Source organism: Amaranthus tricolor, chromosome 4 (assembly GCF_026212465.1).
Source record: "Amaranthus tricolor cultivar Red isolate AtriRed21 chromosome 4, ASM2621246v1, whole genome shotgun sequence".
Classification (NCBI taxonomy): domain Eukaryota; kingdom Viridiplantae; phylum Streptophyta; class Magnoliopsida; order Caryophyllales; family Amaranthaceae; genus Amaranthus; species Amaranthus tricolor.
The window spans coordinates 4,352,826-4,378,708 of NC_080050.1; the positions used below are offsets into that span (position 1 = coordinate 4,352,826).

Consider the following 25,883-nt stretch of genomic DNA (forward strand, 5'->3'; position numbering starts at 1 on the left):
ATAATCATTTGGGGGAAGTTGATATTTTACCTTGTAGATAACTAGGCTCCATGCAACAAGAGCACATCGTCCAGCCTGCCGACAATGATGTTCCTATTGGACTGGAACACCAACACACCCAGCAACAATTTGATCAAGCTTCATCCCCTAACATTTCTACCTCTACTGACCTGCTGGAACAATAAAAGAATGTTCCTAATCTAGTAGCCCGACAACACTTCGATAACATGGGGCGTGGTTTTCGAGATAAAATTCCATTTGTTTTACTTTGGGATTTTGTGACACACACAGTTGTTGCTAGCAGTCCATCTCACTCTATTCCGTCTTCTAATTGCTCCTCAGGTACTCCTTATCCTTTAACACATTATATAAATTGTGGCAATTTTTCTGTGAATTATCGACATTTTCTTGCTGCTATTGTTATAAGTGAAGATCCAAAAAGCATTCAAAGAAGCCATGAAAATTGGTGGTTGGAGAAAGTCGATGAAGGAAGAAATTCAAGCCTTAGAAGATAATGGCACGTGGACTTTGGAGCAACTTCCTACACATAAACGTGCTCTTGGCAGTCAATGGGTTTATAAGACTAAACTTTTGTCTAATGGTGAAGTTGAGCGTTTAAAATCTTGACTAGATGTGTTGGGAAATCATCAACAAGCCGGAATGGATTATACTGAAACATTTTCTCTGGTTGCTAAAATGACCAGTGTACGCACATTTCTTTCTATTGCGACTTTCAAAAATTGGGAACTTCATCAAATGGATGTTCACAATACCTTTTTGCACGGTGACCTTGATGAAGAAATCTACATGAAGTTACTTCTTGGTTTCAAGAGTCCTGATCCTTCTTAGTATGCAGATTGCGTAAGTCTTTGTATGGTTTGAAACAAGCTCCTCGGTGCTAGTTTGCAAAATTAGTCTCCGCTTTGAAAGAGTATGGCTTTCATCAATCTTATTCTAATTACTCTCTTTTAACATTTACTAATACCAATGTTCAAACAAAAATATTAGTTTATGTTGATGATCTCATTGTTTCTGGGAATGATTCCGCTGCACTTGCTGCTTTCAAATCTAATCTTAGTGATTGTTTTAAAATGAAAAGATTCTGGTTCTTTGAAGTATTTTTTGGGTATTGAAGTAACCCGAAGTTCTTCAGGTTTGTTTCTGTGTCAACGCAAGTATACTTTGGACATTATTTCTGAAGGCTTGTTAGGAGCCAAGCCGAGTGGTTTCCCACTGAACAAAATCACAAGCTTGGGCTTACTAGTGGAGGACTTCTTGTGGATCCTGAATCTTATCGTCGTTTAGTCAGTCGACTCATATATCTTACTATCACACGTCCAGATTTGGCGTACTGCGTTCATATTTTGTCCCAATTCATGCAAGAACCTCGTCTTGAGCATTGGGAAGCAACTCTTAGAGTCGTGAGCTACTTGAAGGGAACACCGGGACAAGGGATTCTATTACGTGCATATAGTGATTTGACTTTACAAGGTTGGTGTGACTCTGATTGGGCGGCATGTCCTGTCACTCGTAGATCTCTTATTAGTTGGCTTGTTTTCCTTGGCCAATCTCCTATATCTTAGAAGACAAAGAAACAACACACGATGTCTTGTTCTTCTGCAGAAGGCGAATACGGCTCCATAGCAGCAATTACATGTGAATTAAAATGGCTCAAAGGTTTGTTATTGAGTCTAGGTGTGCACCATCCTAACGCAATCATATTATTTTGCGATAGTGAATCTGCCCTACACTTAGTCAAGAATCCCATGTTTCATGAGCGCACAAAACACATCGAGGTAGATTGTCATTTTGTTCGCGATGCAATAATGATAACTTGATATTTCCATCTTATGTTCCTACAAAGTCTCAATTGGCAGATATTTTCACCAAAGCCCTTGGAAAAAGTCTTTTGATTTGTTACTCTCCAAGTTGGGCATTCATGATCCCCATGCTCCAACTTAAGGGGGGTATTGCGATATATTAGGCACAGTTAAGAGCTTTCTTAGGGATATATTTTTGATTGAGAATATTTGAGATATTTCCATATATTTAGGTGTATATTTTAGGTAGTTTCCTCTAATTTGAAAACCTTGTCATTGTAATATATACCTTGAATGTTTCAAATAAGACACAGTAAAGTACTCTCTGTTTCATACTTTGTCAGCTATATTGTAAATAATAAATAGATGAACTATTTTACATGTTACGATTAGTATTAAAATATGATTTTTATTTGAATTGTTTAATCGCATATCTTTATAATATTAACTTTATATTATTTTTATTTTGTATAATTTAATATATAAATGTTCAAAAAATATATTAAGTCGTACTTTGACTACAAATTCTCATCAATTTATAGGAAAAAATATATTCATATGAGATTTTTTTGACAAATGCATCTTAATACATATTTTTTTGTCGACGTATTTTCCAAACATCAATATTTTTATGATTTTTAAAAGGAAAAAACTAACTACTGCTCTACGACATTTCTTAACAAGAATAATAATATATTGAAAAGAAAAAACTAGGACATATAATAAAAAATAGATATAATATAATATACTTTTACGTATAACTTGATGGTGAATTTCAGATTTTATGCTATATTGAACAATTTAGTTAATGTTTACAAAGCTAAAAGTTTAAAAAGATATTCTAGTTTACAATATAGAAGTAATTTTATCCTTATAAAAAACGCTCCGAGTGCATCCATTTGCAAGTTCCTTTTGAAAGATAGAAGTTATATGACTTTTAAGTTTACAATGAGATATAAAAAAGTAAATAAGAAAACCAAAAGAAAATAAAAAGAGAAGTCAATACATTATGTCATTATGTATTATTGAAAATGCTACGTTTGTTCTTATAAGCTACTTCCTCCGTTTTTTTTTAATTGCTCCCAAGGACGCTTTCACACGCCTTAATGCACTAATTCAAAAGTTAATATCTCTAATTATACAAATCGAAAAATTATAAAAACTAAAAATCAACAAAATTCACATTGAAACGATTCTAACAAGATCTCAAATGACTATATTTTAACCTATAAATTAATGACAATATGAAAATTAAGTGACATTGATGAATAATGCCATATTGTCCTTGGATGTGACTAAAAAACAAAGGAAGCATAAAATGTAGATATGCGTAGTGTAACAATAGACTGTATTTGACCCGGGGTGGGTGGGGCAAAGGCCCAGGGCTCCATATTTCTAAAATTCGGTAGGTTTAAATTTATATTTAAATATTAAAAAAGTAAAAATATTAAAGAGTTAAGAATGATAGTAGAATATTATTGGCATGTAATGTTCACGATTTATTGAATTAAATGGATTGCAATTTGGAAGAGCTTGGTACTCAGTATTTAAGAATCAGGTTATATTGCTCCAGCTTAATTTTACTTATATGATTAACAGTCTGTCTTGTATGAGACCGTCTCACGTGAGACGACCTTAAAACAAGAAGTCCATAAGTTAAAAGTTTCTATTATTAGACTATTTAACCCAAGTATGAAGCATGTCTCACGATGAGACCGTCTCATTTAATAATTTGTGATTAACCTTTTATAATAATGTTGACACGAAAATATACATATTATTGTGAAAAAAGAAAAAAAAATAAATTTCAATAAATGATAGAATCACAAATTAATTTAGCTTTTCGTGGACCGATAAAAATATTACGTGGAAAGTAATTTAGAAACGGGCCTGTGTAACAATCTAGTGAGACCAAACAAAAAATGTAAAATGCATGGTTCTCTATTCACAATAGCAGTTCAACTTCTAACTGTTTATACATAGTGCCAGATATGTCATATCTTTGACTCTATGGAGTATTTGTTAAAGTCAATTCTAGAGCTTTCCTCTCATGGGCATTTAGCTATGTAATTCTATTTAGTATATACCACTCTAAAATCTAAATTGAAAAATCTGATTAACTTGTGTCATGTAAATACTATTTAGTAATATTTGTAATATATTTAGTAGTCTTTGGTATGAGAATATGGAAGGTAATGGAAAGGAAAATGATACAGGAGAGTAAGAGTAAGGGTAAGAGTTTAGTTTCTGCTCTTAATGACCCTTGGTGTGCTACCATGCAAGATGAATATTCTACTCTTATTAAAAAAAGATACATGGAAATTGGTACCTGACCCCCCAATGTTAATGTTATTCAGTGTATCAGGATTTTTTGTCACAAAACTAACTCTAACAGGTCATTTGAGTGCTATAAAGCTCAATTGGTTGGTGATGGTAGTTATCAACAGGTGGAGGTTGATTGTCTTGACACTTTAGCCAGGCTGTTAAACCAGCTACTATTCAGGTCGTTCTTATCTTGCTCAGTCAAAGTCTTGGTCCGTTCATCAGTTGGATGTAAAAATTGTTTTCTTTCATGACCATTTGCATGCGACCGTCTACATGTATACCAACCTATGGGCTTTCGGGACTCACACAAACATAATTATGAGCGCAATCTTTTTCATTAATTTCACCCATTTCTTCAAATCTCAATCTTTACACATTTCTCTTTTTATTTTTAATTTTCACCCTCCAACTACATTAACCCAATTCCTACTACTTTCTTCTTACCCATTCTTTTATTCTACTCATTCACCCATCAATTTCAAAAAAAAAAAAAAAAAAAAAAAAAAAAAAAAAAAAAAAAAAAACCGGGAGTGCAATGGCAAGCAAGCGGGCACGAGCTTCGGGGTCCAGCTCACAACCTATAGTTCCAGACATTGAGCGCGATGAGGATTTTCCCGACGTTATTTTCTGCAATGAGGATCAACGACAAAAGTTTCAACATCTCAAAGGGCGCATTGTGTCATCTAAGTGGATCGATCGTTCGGCACTCGAACGATTAGGTATTCTCGAACCCACCCGTGATTTATTTGCTTCTCTTGGATTGTCTACTTTGTTTAATGCATGTCATAACACTCATGAGCATCTTACATTAGAATTTGTGAGTTAATTGTGGGAAGATGTTAGTGATAGGAGCAAACCTAAGTTGCGGTTTCGGCTGCACAACCGGAATTTTTCCTTGACCATTTCGCAATTAGCTAAATGTTTTGGCCTCCCTACGGGAGGAGATTTGCGAATACCCCAAGGGGGTGAGGCATGTGAATTATTTCGTCGTTTAACTGGACTGACCAATGTTAACACATCACACATGCATATTAATCAAGTTCATCATCCATGTGTGCGTGTGTGTTTGAAATTCTTCAGTACTTGTTTGTTTGGTCGAGCCGACCCTCACTCTGCTCGTAGTTTGGATTTAAACATTTTGGCTAAGTATTTCTTGGCGGGACAGACAGATATCAATATTAACATTCCTGTTTTCCTTTGGAAACACCTGTTATCCATTTCCCGCCATGCACTTTCTTCGAGCCAGGATGTTGTTATTGGGGGTTTGGTCACTCGCATCGCGACTAAATTTAAAATTCCTGATGATGCGGTTGTTCTTGCTGATTGTTTATTGTCCTTACAGCACCTTTGTCAATGTGGTTATTTGGTGGAGGGTAGTCAGGGGGGTTTTCGGTGGAAAATTCATTCCCGTCCCCCCTTTTATATTGATATGCCGACAGAGGATTTACCATCTTTGGAGCCCAACCGGGCTCATTACTTATTTCCTGCGGCTTTTCCTGCTGAGTCCTCCGGAACTCGTACGGGACCTCCGCTGGGACCACCTCCGATGGCTCCCCAAGGGTACTCCCCTTTTGAACAACTCATGATCGATAATTTCAATGCGATGCAATTGTCTCAGCGGGAAATGGCCGCCCAATTGACCTCTTTGGACACTCGATTCACTCACTTCGAGCTCCAATCTCAGGCTGCTTTTCGACCACTGCTTGACTACCATCATCAGCAAGGTCATTTTCATGCCGATGTTCAGTATCCTGATTGGTATTCTCCCCCTCCTACCTATCAGGATGATGACGATGATGATGAGCAGCAGGATAATGACTTTGACCCCATGGGTTAGTGGGCTCTTGCCTCCCTCTCAAACTCTGAGGACAGTGCTTGATTTAGCTTGGGGGGATCTTGATTGTTGCTTTGAACACTCTCTTCTATATATTCTACTGCTTTTAGTGTAGTTTTTTTTTTTTTTTTTTTTTTTTTTTTTTTTTGGTCGGAGTTGGTTGCTTCTCTCCTTTTTGCAGGTTCTTTTGCAAGTCACACTTTGGATAACGTGACGATTTTCTGTACTTCAGCTTGCATCAGGAAGTTAATTGGTGAGATCTTCCCAACTCTTTTCATAATTTAGCTTTGAGTATTTCTATTGCTTTCTTAGGATTGTTGCATGGTTTGTACCACTCATTAGGAGTGGGAGTTTACATGTGACCAAAAATATTGTATTGCTTTCTTAGTTGTAATGTATTTCTTTCTCCCTTGATGCGCCTTTGGATCTTTTTGACAAAGTATGTTTCCCTGTGCCCTATGGTTGAAATTTTTAACACTTGTGATTGCGGAGACTGGTCATTGTAGACTTTTGGGTTCTTTTTCCGATTCATTTGTATTATTGAAACTTGTGTTTTTGAGCATTATTATCTATTGTTTGGAACAAGGAAGAGTTTACCTTGTAAGGGTTTGGACTTTGATTTCTATCTCACTATTTCATTCTTGAGTGATTAGTTCCTGGTGTATCACTGATCTCCATTTTGGCTTGGTACTGGTCTTGTTAGCTATGTAATTGCGTGATGAGCATGATAGAAGGCCCTCATTTGCTAGAAGCCATGTAACATTGTTTTCAAAGACATTATTTGCCATTTGATTCTTTATTTTATTTGCCATTTGATCCTTTATTTTAAGCCCTACATTTTCTTTCATAACTAACCACATTGTAAACCTTTTTGACCCTATTTTATCAACCCAAGTCTAGCTTGGGGGAGCATTTGATCGGTTAGTAGGCGATATATATTCTGTCTTTTGGCTCACATTTAGTTGCATGGGGTACTTGAGTTAGGTTGATTATTTCCTCGTTGTTGGAGTGTGCTTATCTTCTTCATTGCTCATATTCATTCAATCAATTATAAAAAAAAAAAAAAAAAAAAAAAAAAAAAAAAGGGAGAAAAATCCTCTTGGTTTGTCATATGTTACCATCTTTTCATTATTCATATTTATGTAGTTTCAATTAAAAAAAAAAAAAAAAAAAAAAAAGAAAGAAAGAAAAATTTGTCTCACATCTTTTATTTTATTGTACATTTTCGCCTTTGTAAGTTGTAAATCTCTTATAATTTGAGGATGATATGACGGTGCTTTCCATTAGTTGGGTTGGTTCGGTAGTTATGAGTTGAAGTTATTTGGAGTTGTTTTCACCTCATTTTTTGGCTACGTTACTTTTTAGATTATGCTCCCCCAAAATAGACTTTTAGCTCGCATATTTTCAAATTGAATCCTACCTTTGACCCAAACCCCATTACAAGCCCAATAAAGACCTTCTTGATAATCATGCAGTTATATGTGCTTCCTCGATTTAATACCTTGCCAAGATCTGAGAGTATGTGTTGCATTTCGACTCGACTTCGATAGGTCGAGTGATATTATTTCCCCTTTAAACACATGAGTGTTGTTGAGATGGGAGGGTGCCTTATTAGCATTTTAGGCTACAAAAATTGATTCATATGCACATCTTTTGCATATTTGTGGGCGGAGAGCGATCGAGTACATTTTATACTCGCCACAGATAGAGGAGTGTCACCCGTGAGAACTCTTTTCTTGATTCCTCGTTATTTCTTGGCGATAAGGCTTGAATTCGCTTGTATGATATTTTACTCTTGGATTGGTATTGAACTATTTGAATGCTTTGATTGAGAGAATGTGATCACAAGCGTTTTGCGATGTTGCTTTTATAGGGTGAAGCATACTTTTATTCTTAGAACCTTGTCTTGTTTGCTTGAGGACAAGCAAAGGTTCGGCTCGGGGGAGTTTGATGTGTGTATTTTATATATTATTTTCTACCATGCCCCCATTGTATTTTCATAGCATTTCTCGCGTATTTTGCTCAATTTTCTATTGGTTTTTATGCTTGGTTGGAGTGTTTGTTTCTTATCTATTTTGTAGGTACAAAGCTCTAATTATGCTAGGAATCGACTCTTGGAGCGAGATTTGCAAGTTGGAAGGTCATAAGCTACTCAAAGGTCATTTTTGTGCTGACCAGGTCTCATACCCGGGTGGGTTTCCTCATACCCGGCCGGGTGAGCCTCTCATACCCGGCCGGGTTTCCACATACCCGACCGGGTTTGCACTTGATACTTAGAAGAATTTGAAGATGTTATTTGGAAGAAAAAGTTGCCACACGCACCCGGCCGGGTTTCCCACATACCCGGCCAGGCCTCTATTGAAGATTAAAATGCTCAGCTGCGTACCCGGGCGGGTTTCCACATACCCGGCCGGGTTTACTCCTGGACTTAGAAAATTTTTTGACCTTTGAGATTTAGTTATGCTTCGCACCCGCCCGGGTTTCCACATACCCGGCCGGGTACTGCAGTTATTTTTTTAGTAACTTCCCGTATCCTCCGATCTCTTTTGAGGAGGATATAAATAGCTTTTGAGGGGAATTTTCAAGACGGGTTTTTTTTTTTATTCTGTGTTTTTGAGGGCTTGATATTGAAGGGATTTCTCATATTACTTGCTTTGAGGGATTGTTAATCAACATTTCGATATTGTAATCTTAATTATATTGAAGGTATTAGTTTCAATTCTAATTTCTTGTTCTTGTTTATCGTTGTTATCTTTGAATGTTTGTTTCTACATTTAATTTGAATTTGATTTTCTCCATGGATTTCATTGTTGAATCTCTTGTTAGTTTTAATATGCTTAGTGAGTAGTTTTATTTCTAGGGCTTGGTGAAACTATGCAAAAGGTCATGATTCTTGTTTGATTTTAGGATTTAAATTTGGTTTGTCTAGGCGATTCAATTGATGGATTTTAGATTGATTGCATGTTTGGCCAATTTGCAAGTTTTATTCGCTCAATTCTATAAACGAGAGTTGCGAGTTTGAGTGAACGATTTCCTTCTTTGAACAATTAAGCTTTAATCGCGATAGCTTGTTTTATTGTTTGATTGTCGAATTTGTTTGCGAGAGCAACATCTTCCTTCGCCTATATTCATTCCTATCCCAATTGTTGTTCATGAATCATGATCTATGCATCGTGGATCCTTTTAGCCCTAGGTTTTTAATTATTGAATTCTATTCATCTCTTATTTTTGCGTTCTACTTAGATAACCAAAAATCCAACATTTGATCGTTAACAATAGTGAACTTAATTTAAATTGTAACTTCATTTGTCCTTCCACAGTGGTTCGACCCTACTTTCCCAACTATACTAGTTAGGTGAATTAGGAATTATTTTTGGTAGTAAAACGACCTATCACTTAGCATACATATATATGCCATGGATATAATTAAGAGAGCCGGTATCCTGCAAACAAGAATAACATTAGACAATGAGAAAGCTATTAGTTCACTTTAGTAATATGCACCAAATACTACTAACTGGATGTATATTACTAGAAACATGACTAAAAATTTTCAAACCGAATCATTTAGCGAATACAAATTGTTATAAAACATTAATTAAAAAACTAACATTTTTGAAAATATCGAATACTAATCGATAAGTATACATCAGTCTCTTATCGACTTATCACATAACATTCAGAACACCTAATATCACCTTGCGAAAGAACTTAGCTAAACACTAAGGTACGGTTGAGCATCCTAAGCTTGATGATAAGCATTGTTGAGGAGATCTTCTTCTAAATTTGCTTCCCTCCATTCAGAAAACAAGTTCATAGAACAATACATAAAAACTAAACAATTAGCAATGTTGAGTATATATCAAAGTTCATGTATGAATGCAATCACTTTGATTGTGCCCTTACACTCGGAGTCCTTAACGAACGCCTACAGCCACTCCAAGGTGCCTTTTTTGTTTTGCAGCATCGGCCATCGCAAAGCGTCAAGCTCCCTACAATTAACCTAAAGCCCACGACCCTTGCACAAGATTACTTAGAACTATCCTTATACATCATATCATATATACCTTAGACATATTGACATGACTAAGTGAAATCTAAACTGAAAGCACTCCTTGATATCGATAAATCAACTTTGGACTTTACAGTGACACTGATGTCTGCTTCATACAACGATGTCTATTTTTTATTATTTAATTAGTATTTTCTAGTCTGTTCCGGATAAAAAAATTAATTAGTACTTGTATTATAGGAGGTGTTCGGCAAAATAGCTTATTGAGCAATTTTAGCTTATTTTGAGACAAAAAGAGGATTGGGAAACCACCCAATACTTATGTTTGGTAAATTAGTTGGTTAAAACAACTTATTGTTATGAATAAGTTGTTTTTGAACAAGTTGTTCATGGCAGTAGGTTCAATATCAGTTAGTCAAACTAGTTAATAATATCAGTTAGTCAAATCAGTCACTGTAATTAGCTATCAGATATCAGTATTTGCCAAACGCCTCATATTGGGTTGGTTTGAGGTTGGAGTTGGTGAGAGTTAGCATAGCATACAAAAATTCCTAATCAATCACGTTTATTTATAATCACCATAAAAAACGAAAATAATAATAATAAAATATACAAAACCAAAACGATAAATTAAAACAATAAAACTTTCACCATATTAAATACTCCACATAAGAGTAATTTATTAACCTTATAAATAACTTTCTCCATAGCATATGCATCAAACTCAACCTTGGATCTAATTTGGGGTAGTTCTCATCCCTATCCAATGAGATAGGAACATATGTGGGCTCAAACAACATTAGTGGCCCTTTATATTTGGTACACAATACTCTAATTTATTGGTATAGATTTCTCCAAAAATGATGATTTAGCTGAATAATCTAGTAGCTTGATTCAATTACGTTTATTTTTGGGATATAATCATACTCCTACACCCCCCTTGGCATCTTGGCATCTAGGCATATTCATTATCTAATAATTTTATTTAGATAGTACAACCATTCCATTATTTCAATATTATTAACAACGCACATTGTTTTCCTTGTCTACTCACTATATAGTTTTCCCTAATCCCTACCTCTTCATCTTCTCAAAACCTATAATTGATTGTATTCAATTCCTTAAGAACCCTAAATCATCTAGAATTCTGGCATCACCCTTTTCAATTTGTAAATGGAAGCTGATGTTTCTATCTTTAAAACCCTAATTTTGTTGTTTTGAATTAGGAAAATTTGCCAATCTTCTGTTTAATTTTAGGGCTTTCATTTTCTGGGTTTTTCCTGTTTACTCTCTAGTCTAATACATCAGTTGAAAAATCTGAATTCTGTTTTGTGGGTTTTGTGGAATTTATGTTTTACTGGGTGAAACTAAAATATATTGTCAGCTTTTGGTAGAAATAAGAATACTTCAAAGGGGTTTGCCTGTTTGTTGCTACATCAGATTTGGGTGTTTATTTTTTTTGAATAAAATTGATATGGGTATTGAAGTTTTCCGACTAATTGTGTTATTTAGTTTGTCTTTGATCATGATGTTGGGTTTTTCTTTCGCTTCTGTGGTTATTAATGGAGGAAATTTCACCCTTCAATTTGAAGACATTGAAGCTAACTTTGGTGAGTAATCAAATCTTGCTTCTTGCTCTTTAGAAAATCTAAATCTTGATTGAGATTATAGTACAAAATTTTAATCTTATATCATTGTTTTCAATTGATTGTTTCAGCACCACCATTGAGGTCTGCCGGTTTATGCGGGGAATTGTACATAGCTGAGCCTCTAGATGCTTGTTCACCATTGAATAATACAGTGGAACACCATGGAAATTGCTCATCCCCAATTGCATTGATCATTAGAGGTGGATGTAGCTTTGAAAATAAAGTTAGGAGAGCACAGAATGCAGGTTTTGAAGCTGTGATTATATATGATGATGAGGATAGTGGTGCTTTGGTTGCAAGTAATTTTCATTTTCTTATCTCTAATTGCATCTCTGGTAATTTGGTGTCCTTATTTCCAGTTTATATATGATGATTCATGATTTAAAAAGTCCAATTTGTTATGTTTTTGATGATGATTTGGCTTTCTGTTCTTGTATTTGACTGGTTGATTATGAACTTTGATGTGGATGACTCAGTTTCTTGCAATAGATAGTGCTTTAACATTGAATTTAGTATGAATGAAACAGAACATGGCTCCATCTGAACATGAACTTCTTTGCATATGTGTGCAATTTATCTTAGCTTCCATATTGTTTAGGAAAAATTGTTCTGAATAATCCCACCTATTACCAATCTGCTGTAAATAATCCCTACAATTGATTATTTTTAAATAATCTAATCTTCACATTTTAACCGTACCTACGAGCTGTTATACTCACTTCTTTCTCCTTATCATGCTTCTTTGTTGGACTATCCCTACTCCTCTTTGATTGTAGGTACTTATGGTAGCCGGTTAAAATGTGGCAAGGGGTGCTGTCAATAAAATATATGCAAAGATTGAATTATTAAAAAATAATTAGTTGTAATTATTCACGGCAAATGGGCAATAGGTGGGATTATTCCGAACAATTTTTCCTATTGTTTATAATTATATGTTTTGAAGTTACTCCTGAGAAAGAAGTTACCAAAAGGCAAAATTTTTCCTATTGTTTATAATTATATGTTTATAATTATATGGGCAATTGGTAATTATATGATTTTTTAAACTTTTAGGGTGTCTTGAACCCAAAGGCTTAGGCCTTTGCCTGGAACCTTTGTGCAATTCAAAAATTGGTGACTTTATCTTATTTACCTTCTCCTTTTTCCGTGTACCTTACAATATTGTCACTGCGGTTTGAAGACTACATTGTAACTGGACTTGAACCCATGACCTTTAAATCACTCATCTTGGCATGTTTATTCAACCAGCTGGCTATTATTTATTAGTTTTATGTTTTACACAATTTAATATTAATAGGAATTTAATTATTACCGGGCAAAGGCCCACCCCCTAAATTCACCCCCGGTTTTTAGCATCCATTAAGATTTAGAAGTCATATGGGGGTGTTTGGCAATTGACTCTTTTGCTGACATTTTAGTTGGCTTTTGGCTTTTTAGTCAAAAAAAAGTGACTATTAAGCCAAAACCAAAAACCAACAATGTTAGCTTTTTTGCCTTTTGGTTTACTTTCTATTATAAACGACCTATAGCTAACAAATAATTTTTACCAAATATCTCCATAACAGGTGGCTTGTTAGCCAATACTTCCAGATGTCAAAAAAGTTTCATCTAACAGTCATGTGCCAAACAAACAAATCCATTACATAAGCTAACACCAGAAAACCAGAAACTTATTCTTACATGAAACTGTTTTTTTTTCTAGTTTCTTCCTATTAATTGCAAGAAATCTGAAAATTCAGAAAATAGGCCCTAATCATGTATTAGGGAGCTCCGATTAACGAAGGAACTAGATGTGGAAGTAAGGGTATGATCCATGCATATTGATCTGCTCTTCGCCAATCGTCCACCTTTTTACAAATCATATGTATGTTTACTGCACATGTGCATATCTTTTGTTTACTGCAACATTATATAAGGCTATGTACTAATTCATACAGTGGCGGGAAATCCTGCTGGTATTAAAATCCACGCGGCATTTGTTTCGAAAGCAACTGGAGAAAAATTAAGGACGTATGCTAATTCTGGCGTCGAAGTGTGGATGCTAGCTAGCTATGAAAGTTCCGCATGGTCAATAATGGCAATTTCCTTCATTTCTCTACTAGCAATGTCTGGTTTGCTGGCAACTTGTTTTTTCGTTAGAAGGCACCGTGTTAGACGTGAAAGGCCTCAAGCTCGAGTTCGCGAATTTCATGGGATGAGTAGTCGACTAGTCAAAGCTATGCCAAGCTTGATATTCACTGCTGTAACTGAGGAAAATTGCACCGCATCAACCTGTGCCATATGCCTTGAGGACTACATTGTTGGAGATAAGCTCCGAGTTTTGCCTTGTCGTCATAGTAAGTTATTCCTTCAAAGATATTATTTGCTTTGGTTATGGGTGTTTGGTATAGGTTCTTGTTAACTCTAGTTTTGTTATAGAATCACAAGATTCACACATTCGAATATTCGGTAAGTGTGCTACCAAAGGTAGCCGGGTTTTTTGTTTGTCCGAGTTTAGTTTTTAAGTTTCTTATGCTTTTCCTCGGCAAGATCATGGGTTTGATTCTCACCTAACTCTCCTCTTCCTTCAACCTACTCTGTTATTGAAAAAAAAAAAGTTCATTGTGCTTTTGATTTCTCTCTTGAGTACTCATAAATGTGGGATATTTTCAAATTGTTATCCTAATTTAAAATTATAAACTTTTCTATTTTTAATGATATCATTTCTGCACTTGAACTTTCATGGTGAATTATTCTGTGCAATTACCTGTTCCGAGTTGTTTTTTTAGAGATGCTTTGTTAAAAGCTCTTTTCTATCACAACTCGGATATTTCATGCTTAAACGCTTTCAGCCCATTTGGTAATTGATACTAAATGGTGGGAATGGGGATGAAAAGTTAGTGTAATTTTTGTAGGAATATCTCTTGGAAACTTAATAATTGTGCTTATTCTTCCTTAACAATCTCATTTTCTTCACATAATTCATTTCAATCCATTATCATTTGAACAAGTGGTATTAGTTGGTAATGAAAAATGGTGAACAAAAAACCTTTTTTATGATCAAACTTTCATCACTATGGGAATGACATGACTCATATACATATCATGAGAATTTACACTACAAATCATTCTCATTACCACCAATTAGTATCATTAACCAAACGGACCGTTTGTCCTTCTCGAGAACCATGTGGGTTCAAGTTAAAGCACTAGGAATTTTCAAAAATACTACTAAGTAGAAAGTTTTGATGCTTTTTGTTTTGATCTCCATGCCTGTTGTGCTTCCATTCAATTCCTCGCTTCTTTTTTTGGCTTTCCCCGAAAATTAATTTCATGTGATGTATTCGTGCAGAATTTCACACGTTTTGTGTGGATGCTTGGCTCACCTCATGGAGAACATTTTGCCCAGTTTGCAAACGAGATGCAAGGACTAGTACCGGTGAACCTCCCGCATCAGAATCTACACCATTGCTCTCATCCAACCCATCGTCTGTTGCTTCTTCACCTTTCTCTTCATTTAGATCCTCATCAGTACGCTCCTCCGCAATGCAAATAGCTTCACCAACTCCACAATCCCATCCAACTTCTCAAAATAACTCGATTTCAAGTAGTCGTCAAATACCCCGTCATCCCAACTCATATCATAGTCGGCATTCTCCTTCTATAAGTATAAGTCAAAGCTCCATGGACCTTAGGAATATGTCCTCTCAAAGGTCATACACTTCTCAGTATATTTCCCCTAGTTCGATGGGCTACCCGTCTATCTCACCTCTCAATACTAGATACGTGTCTCCGTATATTCCAAGTCCTAGCAATGCTTCATCAAGCTTTCTCGGATCTTCTTCTATGAGATATCTGACTCCATTGCATTATAGCGAATCTGCTGCGAGTTTTTCTCCATATAACTCTGCACATTCCCTTCCCGGATGCTGATTTACGTGTGATCTGTAACGGTTATACATCTAAGCTGCCATTTCGCTTACATTCTGGACTATGTTTGTGACATTGAGTAGTTCTATCTGACCTCTAACGTATACCTACCTATCCTTTTACCCATTTCTGTGTATATTATAGCATAAGAGACTAGAGAGTGTTGGATTTTTCTTCCTTTCGCTACCGTTGTTTATTTGTAATGGGTTTCATGAATCCAAGGATCCAATGTTTGTGTTTAACTAATTATCTCTTCGGCCCTCGTTGTTTGTTCCTAGAGGTGTTCATTTCTGTCATTCGTCGGATCGATTACGGGTCAGGTTTTCCGAATCAATTTAACGTCGGTTCAACTCAGATTCAATTACAAGGTCGGATGAATATCGAATCAATAGGTGTCTTTTGAATACGTCTATTTGTTTTTTTTTTTTTTTCTTTTTCAGTGAATAAAGAGAGATGTTACTTTTTGTAGAAGGCAAGTTTGATTAGGTTAGAATTATTTTTGAAGGTTTATTAAAGTTGAAATGGAGGGAATAAGGTTTCTTAAAGTTCAAATGCTACCAAAACATGTTCATTGTCTCATTTTAAGCTCCATATTGCAACACTTATGAATAGTGTAAATCTAGGTATAAGATTAGTAGCACCGTAATTCTTTGACCTTTGATCCACTATATCTCGATCATTGTGAATTTGCTACTAATATTGACATCTTTTAAGAGAAAATATTATTTTTAGCAAATACGTTGGATAATATAGTTATATTTTTTTTTGCTAAATTTCTATTGTTAATCCATCTTTGAGAGTGAATACTTACCTTTTCTGAAGTACTTTAAAATATGTTTTATGTATATTTGAAGTATTTAAATGAAAAATTATAATAATTAAGTTTCAGTTTAATAGAAAAAAAAAGTGCGGTCGAATTAAAGTGAGTTTGAGTTTGTACCTAACACGATGAAGGATAAGGGAGCGAAGTCACGACTATAAATTAGGATCAGAAGAGGTTATAAATTTTATATTAACATCACAAAGAAAACTTTTAGATGAAAAATTTTAAATTTGGCATAAGGCTAAAAGAATTTGAGCGGTTTTGTTATGTTAATAATAAAATAGGAGAGTATTATGAGTTAAAAGTAGATATAAAATCATTTGTAGATTACATTCCTTGTATATACTTTAGTGTCACCAATTTTTAGGATGGATCCTTGTCAACTTTCTCCTACTAATAGCTTCGTATATAAATAATAGATATAACAACATGAGTTCACATGATAATAACATTTTGTTTCTTTCCATACTTTACTATCACAAATGAAAACGCTATTAAATAAACTAACCCGTCTTGTATGAGACTATCTCACTGTGATACGGATTCTAACAAAAGACCTATTAGTAAAAAAAAAATTAGAAACTTAATTTACACTTGTACAGAAAGTGGGTTCTTTAATAGTTTGGATTGACCCAATTAAAGTCGTCTCATTATGAGAAAACCTCAATAATCAATAAAGAATTAGCTAGTATTCTTAAATTTTACAGCCGGTCTCTTGAGAGACCGTCTCTTTGAAAACTGTTAGGCTTAGTCCATTAAATTTAAAAGTAAAAATCATATGGGCTTCGCTGGATCCAGTACATCAAGAAGACCAGGGCCTAAAGTCCAGAATAACTCCTCCACAAATTACAGTTGGTCCGTTTGCTAGATATATGTCGTTGTTTTATACTCTAATCAGACTCAACACAAACTGTTGTATAAGACAATTTCGTTGTGACAGGCATTATGTACATGGGTTATATATAGTCCAACTAGAATAAAATATAAATATATGTGTTCCTGATTTTAAGATCCTCTCATTAAAAGACAGTTATTCATAAAAGTACGTACATGTTACATTATTGAGCATTTTCAAGTATATCACAATAGACATTTGACAAAGTATTATACATAGAAAAATTAACTTCGATAAATTCTTAGGATTTGATTAACGAACACTATAAACTTTACATGAGAAAACAATTATTCAAAAAAAAGAAATGTTACAATTGGCATATGCATGAGATAAAGCATTATGAAAAATAAAGGGCTTGGTGAAATTAATTGCACCAAATTACCCATAAAATATTTAAAGGAATTAACTTCCATATTAATTAACAGAAGCTTAATTAATTTCATTTTGTTAAAAACACACAATAATATTCAAAGTAATTAAATTCCTAATAAATTATGTTTAGCATGTTTAAACTCAGCTAAACATAATTCATGCCACCACAGTTTCTGTGCTAGCTTTAAAAATATTATGATCATTAATTAATATATGTATTAATTTTTTTTAATATTTATATTTTAATATTTTTACTATAAATTTGGAAAACATTCTTCCAGGAAGCCTCCAAGTTGATTCTGAACTTCAATCTCATAATCATGAGAATTTGCTGTATTTTCAGACATAATTTGTGATGAAGAATCACCCAAAAAACTATCCAAAATTTCCCATTTGTTGCTGCTTATTATCTCATGATGATCATGATGATGATCATGATTTTGATAATGAATCTGATGATGATGATCATATAGAGTATGATCTTTTGCTGCAAAGCTTGTAGAAAGTGATGGACTATCTAATCTTGGAAGATCAGTAATCAGGTGATTTTCAAGAAGATCAACGGTGTTGGATGAGCTAGAGATGAATTCTTGATGATCAAAGTTATTATTGTATGTGGGGTGGTGCATGGATTGTTGAGGGTGTTGGAAGTTTGTGAGCCGTTGATTTAATGAATCAGTGAGATGATGATTATGATCAGAAGATGGAGAAGAAATAGTATTATTTCTAATGTAATAGTAATTGTTTTGGTGATTCCATGCTTCATAACCTTGCTTGTGATTTGGACTTGGTTTCTTGAATGCTCTACATACCACCCATCCTTCTTCCTGCAACAATTTTATATTTTATTTTTGTTAAATATGGGCTCCAAACAGAGGTGAAGTCAGAATTTTAACTTAGTACGGTTTAACATTACATATGTATGTACATATTAATAAACGAAAAAAGTGGTGTTAAACTTATGCAAGGTGTTCAATCGCATAGACGGCCTAAATACTTTACACGAGTTACATTACTTTTTTCTTAATATACGTAAGTATTGTGTGTAGGCTCCAAGAATATGTGTAAAATTATAAAATAAATAGGACTTTTAAAATTAATATGTAATTTTGCTCTAGCACGCTTGTTAAATAGTATTTTTTTACGTTCCTTCAAGTTTTTCACATTAGGAATGTACAAGGAGATTAAGGAAAATATAATTTTAGAAAATTCTACGTGGTAATCCTTAGGTTTGGGTTTTTCACGTGGTAACCAAAACTTTTAAAAAATCTACGCGGTAATCCTGAGGTTTACCAAATTGTTCTATCATGACCTTTTTACACAGAAAACGTTAGCAAATGTTAATTGCGAAACTTTAAAGCTGTTGTACACTTATTTATGTGACTCACCATTTTAAATTCCATCGGTTTCAATCTTTTCCCCCAAAACATAAAACTTAACTCACCATTACAAGCACTATATTTGAATTTGGGGGAAAAAATATAATTTATTTGGATAAATGATGATAGAATTAGAGTTTATGTTTTGGGGAAAAAGGTTGAAACTGATGGAATTTGAGAATGCAAGTCGCATAGATAAACGTACAGCAGCCTTAAAGCTTCGAAATTAACGTTTGCTAACGTTTTATGTGCAAAAAGGTCACGTTGGAACAATTTGGTAAACCTCAGGGTTACTGCGTGGATTTTTTAAAAGTTTTGATTACCACATGGAAAACCCAAAACCTCGGGGTTACCACGTGGAATTTCCCTATAATTTATCATCAATTTGTCAGATGATTGATGTATTATTTCATTGAGTAATAAATTAATGGAGAAAAAGTGGAGATCATAAATATTAAAAAGTTTTTAAAATAAAGTTATTGAAAAAAATATAAGACGCACAATTATTAAAAAAAATATTTAAATAAATGTAACTGAAAACCTATGGGGACTTAAAGCAATATAAAAATATTAATTTGAAATTAGTAAAAGATATGTGGAGACCGTAAGTATTAATATGAATAAGGTTAATTATATCCAAAATAGTGATATAAATAGAACGATTTGTTTGGAAAACAACAATTAGAACTACCTAAAGTGATAAATGGGAACACCTTTAAGGAACAAATACGAGAGAGTATCATAATTATAAAATATAAGGTTTACGTTTATTGTTTTTTATTCAGAAACATTTTAATTAATTAATTTAGTGGAATTCACAAATGATAAATTGTATGTATTTAAGAATTTCAATTAGAAACCTGTTTAGTGTTTAAGTAATAAGAAATTTAGTGTGAGATCTATTTTAGTATTTATTCTCAAATGAAGATGTAATTTCTGTTATATTTAACAAATTTAAAAAATATAATCAATGATTTATTTCCAAATATAATTAATATTTAAACCATGGCCATGAATTTTATAATTGAAAATCATTTAGAAGTCATTGGTGATAAACTAATATGGATTGAATTTTGAACAAAAGTTTATTTTTACAAATCTTGAGTTTGGACCTTTAGCAACTAGCATGCAAAAAGATATTCATGCTTAGGAAAAGAACTAGCTAGAAAAGTTTTTGGTCCATTTTTTATAATTACATTATAACCATATTTTTTTAACACTAATAAAATTAATGAATTTATATATACCAGGTATAAATATTAATTATATGATCATATATAACAATAAGGAAAAATTTTCTAAAATAATTCAATCTTTTTATGATTTTTCTATAATAATTTCACCTATTAATTAACCATAAATAATCCCAACTTTGAAGAGTCCCGATAACCTGATGGCGTGCTATAGCAAGTTTTATTTTTTTAAAAAAAAGTTAAATTAAAATAAAATGTTGAAAAAAATTATTATTTTTTTATTATTCAGAATTTTTTATATAAATTTTTAATTTTTTTCTCTAATTTTACATTAATTTTCAGTTTACTTTTTAGGTGAATTACCTATTATAATAGGTCATCGGGTTATCCAAGTTTACTCTAGGCAAATACCCCTAAAGTTAAATTACTCATGGTTAATTAATAAGTGGAATTATTGTAGAAAAATTATAAAATATTAGATTATTCTAAGTAATTTTCACTAATAATAAATGTTTTATTCATTTATTTTTACGGATAGACTTGCCTGAGGAGGAGCATGTTCAGTTGTTTGGAGACGATATTCATGCATGATCCAATCAGTTTTACGACCATTAGGAGCACGACCTCTATAAAACACTAGTGTCTTTCTCATCCCGATGATTTTATCTTTCGAAAACACCGCCTTATCTCGGCCGGTGGCTTTCCAAAATCCGGCAGACGTAGCCCGGTTCGTACGAGTTCCGGTAGGGTATTTCCGGTCTTTGTGGCTGAAGAAGTACCATTCACTTTGTTCATTATATCCCAACTTGCATTTATCTGCACCACAATAATAAAGAGTCCAAATTACACTATGTCAAGTGGTGGTACGAACATTATTTATTTTTTTTTATTTTTTTTTTTTACCTTAGTGTCAAACTGTAAATGATTATGCATGCCAATCAGGTTACGGCGTGATGATTTAAATGAAGCTAATACATTACACCCTATATAATATATTGATTCATCCCTCTGAGTTAGTCGTAAAGAAAAATAAAGTGTTTTTTAATTAAAAAAAAATGAGGTGGATAAATTAAAAGAGAGTTCTATGTAGATAATATTAAAATAAAGTGGTAGATTAATATTTAAAAATAGAAAAGAAATAAAATTAATAGGAGAAATTAAAATAACAAATGATGTTAATTAGTGGGATAGAGAAAGTGGTTGTTCAAATCTCCGTCGAGTACACTTGCCCTGTATTGTATAGGCCTATACTTGAAATTAATAATCGGGACAGGTTTTAAGCATGTTTAATATGTTTGATTGTACAAAAGTCTAAAAAATTAAAGCTCTTAATATTAAATAATGTAGTATATATTAAGTGTTTAAAAATAATATATTTGTTAGAAAAGTATCATAATTTTTTAAATTGCTCAGTATTAAGTGATTTTGAGGTTTTGAATGGCATGAGAATGGATTTAATACGAGTCTTTAATAATAAGTCGTAGAATAAATAATTTAAAATATTAGAACCTCTAGTTACAAAGAAAGATGATTGTAATTTATTATTACACTTAAACATATAATTATTATTTAAATAATGAAATTATTTTATTAAGTGTCTTATTATATATTCACAAGAAATACTTGACGCAAAATTACTAAAAATAATAAGTATTTAAGTAAATTGTTATAACATATACTCCTTTCTATTCATGTCATAATCATATTCTCTTATTTGGTAACCGTTATCTGTTATTTAAACTCTTATGAAATTCTACTATTTACACAATTGTCATTATATTATTCTTATTTTGTGCTAAATTAGGTTGTTTTTATTGTAAATACTAATATATTAACCGGAAAACATGAGGTGCACACACTTTATAAGCCAAAAAGATATATACCATCCCAAAATAATTTGTCAATGGGAAGAAGACTCAACTAACTTATAAAGTGTGCACATTATTTTTAATTTGTCGATGTGAAATAAACCATCCCAACATTTTGTCTTTAATTTTTTCCTTATTCACTATTTTTATGTGGTCCTATATAATCCTCAGTTTTTTTAAAAAATTAGTGTATTATCAAATGAATGAAGTGAATAATACCTTGGATGTCCCATGGTTCCATCCTGTAAAGATCAATGTCAATGATGACATCAAGATCAAATTTGAGTGAGTTGACCTTTCTCTTCAAGTAAAACCCCACTAATTCTTCTTCTGTGGGATGAAATCTAAATCCCGGTGGAACACATGATTCCATTTGATCCATTCCCAATTATATATTCTTCTGTAAAATTTATTAAATGTATAAATACATAAGATATAATAATGTGATCTATAAAATTATTGTTCATCAAAAATAATATGAACATAATCAATATTTTTTGGAGCAATATATAATAATATAATTAAAAGCATCAACATGAACTATGGAGTATATGTAAAATAATCCTATATATGGATCATATAAGGAGGCATGAGGAACCTGAACCCTTGAACCAATTTAAAAAATAAAAAATGGTGCTTTAATATTTGACCTTTCAAAAAATAAAAATATTTAGTAATAGTATATTTAGTAATTAGAAGCCCATAATTAATGCTTCAGCTTGGACCTCTCAAATCTCAAGGTCAGCTCTATATAAGACTCATTGTCAAATAATATAATAAAAAAATAATTTGCAATATAAAAAATATTAATATGCAAATATAACTATAAAGGTTACTCTTTTATAATCTATGATACGAAGAGTGAGGATTTAGGGAATGTTTGGTCTAATGAATTAACTTACATGAAGATGGTAAAAATATAACATTAATAAATTCAATACGATTAATTAATCGCAACTAATTAAAATAAGGTTGACTAAACAAAAAAACATATAGAAAAATCAAGCATTTGGGCTTTTAAACTAGTAGAGTCTTGATTAGTATGAATGGAATAAAAAAAACATAATTATAGACATTATTTTTACAATTAAAAATAATAATTCACACACTTTGAAATTTGACGCCGAATCTAATCAATTCACATTAAGCAACCAACATTCATATTTATGTTGGTTTTATAAAATCATCTTTACTTTTTACACGTTTTTTTAAATCAAATTTAAAGCTTTTAATATCTTAAATGTGCATTATAAAAAATTTAAAAAATTGTACTTTTATAATAAAAAAACTATATTAAGACGAATTTAACTAAATTTTACATGAATATATTTTATCTTTAATTTATCTCTCAAAAACCTATTTAAATTTTTCTATCTTAAATTGAAAATTTTTTAAGTGGACAAACAAAAATAAAAAAAATAATATAATTTGAAAACATGCTTGACCTTAGGAGGTGGGATGAACTATTTCATACATGAAATTCTTCTCATGCATGGAAAATTTTTAATCATGAACTCATATGAAAATTAGGTCTAAAGTTAATTGTAAATAATTAAGCACTTTTAATGGTCCATATTTATTATGATCCTATACCTAATTAGTTCATAGCCAATCAACACTAATTTATGACCCACCAAAAAAATCTTTACAAAAATCCCAAATTAAAAATTAAATATATAAAATCAATGAGTAGTAGAGTATTTTTGTACATGAGAGGTAAAAAAAAAAGGAGGCCAAAACATTGACTTTGGGAGGGTGCACTAAAGCAAGCACGTTGGGTTGTCTTTTGAGTAGAGTGCACTACATTCTTATACACTTTTTGAGTAGCTACCATTAGCTTTTTGTATCTTGCTCCATAACCATATTCATATAATTCTACATCACTTACCCACCACTAAATATCATTTTTCAAACATATACTTTTTATGTATATATGTATATATAAGTCAATGTCATACATGATTTTAGTAATCTATTTGAACCATGCATTGCACCAAAATTTCAACCAACTCAAAAACTTAACTGAAAATTTGAAAGAACAAAGATTTTGATCATAAATTTTAATCAAAAATGCTAAACATTTGATTTGTTAACCTCTTAGTTAAAATTGATTTTTACTCCATCATATAATAAAATCGAAAAATATTACAGAATTCAACCAGTTCAACAAAATCTTGACTATACATTTGTCATAAAATCAACTCAACCTAAAGCTCAAACTGATGGTTGAGACCCTAGGATATGCTATATACTCTAACACGTCTCCTCATACGAGAGTTCTTTGGGCTATAAGTGTGGATGTAACACGTGTCTTAAATGAGGTGTGGTTAAGATTCGAACCTGTGACCTTTTGTCATGCTAGCTTCTGATTCTATGTCATAAACTAACTCAACCAAAAACTTAAAGCTGATTGTTGAGGCCTCAAAATATATTATATACTTATGTATAAATATAAAGCTTGTAAATGTAAATAAACTTGTGTCATATGTTACTATTATGAAAAGTATAGATTCTTTTTTCACTAATTCTTTTCTTTAGTTTGAGATGGGGTGGTAAAAACTAAAAAGGATTCTAGATAGGTAGAGTTCCAAAGGGCTTGAAAGAAAGGTAATAGAAGAAGGTCACTAGCTAGCATTGTTTTTCAACCACACATGCTACCTTTTATTGGCTAGTACAACTACAAAATAATTAGACTACTATTATGAAGTCTACTCCAAAATTTTTGTTGCTCTTTAAAGTCAACATGGTTATTGAATTTGTGATGGATTGAAAAGATTATTTTGTCATTTAAAGACCTAATTGTGTAAATGAGAATTAAAACTTATATAACAAAATTTTCAATTATGAGACAAAGTATATAAATTATATAAAAACTTAAATATCCCTACATATACCATATATGGTAATATACTATCTTTAATATATATATATATATATATATATATATATATATATATATATATATATATATATATATATATATATATATATATATATATATATATATATATATATATATATATATATATATATATACACATATATATATATATATATACACATATATATATATATATATATATATATATATATATATATATATATATATATATATATATATATATATATATACATATATATATATACATATATATATATATATATATACATATATATATATATATATATATATATATATATATATATATATATATATATATATATATATATATATATATATATATATATATATATATATATACTTCTCTCAATAAATCAAGTAATATAATCATATATTAAGATGTCAACTCATTAAAATACTTAGATCATCTCTATATGAAGAGGATCATGATCAAATGACTCAAAAAACCATCTTTAATTGTATTTCCATTCATATTTTTAATGCATCTTAATTATAATATATCCATATAACCTTGATGGAGTATTTAGCATATATGGAGCTCTCAACTATCAATTTAAGATTTTGATTAAGATTGATTCCTTAAAAACTAAGCCCAAATGAAAACTTATAAATGATAATAGATCACAAAATGATAATATACATCACAAAATGAATAATACTAACCAAAAAATGAAATTGATTGATCTTGTTCAACAATAATAATCTTGTGTGTATGTCCTCCTCCAAGCTCTATGTTGTTAGTTTGATGTAGTGAGTGATGATTGATTGATGATCAAGAGCAAACCAAATTGATGAATAAAGAGCTAGATAGCAAGACATAAACAACCTTGGAAAGAAGAGTAGGAAACTATACGTATATATATATAGAAGAGGTTATGCCT

The 25,883-nt window shown here is 32.0% G+C and overlaps 2 protein-coding genes across 4 annotated transcripts; one reads left to right on the plus strand and one right to left on the minus strand.

Annotated features, from left to right (window-relative positions):
* The first annotated feature begins 10,799 nt into the window (after window positions 1-10,799).
* LOC130810416 (receptor homology region, transmembrane domain- and RING domain-containing protein 2) lies at window positions 10,800-15,824 on the plus strand. Of its 3 annotated transcripts, none has more exons than XM_057676467.1 (4): window positions 10,800-11,601; window positions 11,709-11,939; window positions 13,578-13,976; window positions 14,972-15,824. In XM_057676467.1, the coding sequence occupies exons 1-4, from the start codon at window positions 11,466-11,468 to the stop codon at window positions 15,550-15,552; spliced, it is 1,347 nt and encodes a 448-aa protein (XP_057532450.1). In that variant the 5' UTR covers window positions 10,800-11,465; the 3' UTR covers window positions 15,553-15,824. The 3 variants fall into 3 exon arrangements, with proteins under 3 accessions (XP_057532450.1, XP_057532449.1, XP_057532451.1); XM_057676466.1 differs by having other exon boundaries at window positions 10,867-11,601; window positions 11,709-11,975; XM_057676468.1 differs by having other exon boundaries at window positions 10,868-11,601; window positions 13,629-13,976.
* Window positions 15,825-17,591: 1,767 nt separating this feature from the next.
* LOC130810499 (NAC domain-containing protein 30) lies at window positions 17,592-25,883 on the minus strand. The gene is made up of 4 exons (XM_057676587.1): window positions 25,666-25,883; window positions 22,299-22,479; window positions 20,756-21,027; window positions 17,592-18,466 (listed from the first exon to the last, which is right to left on the minus strand). The coding sequence occupies exons 2-4, from the start codon at window positions 22,459-22,461 to the stop codon at window positions 17,894-17,896; spliced, it is 1,008 nt and encodes a 335-aa protein (XP_057532570.1). The 5' UTR covers window positions 22,462-22,479; window positions 25,666-25,883; the 3' UTR covers window positions 17,592-17,893.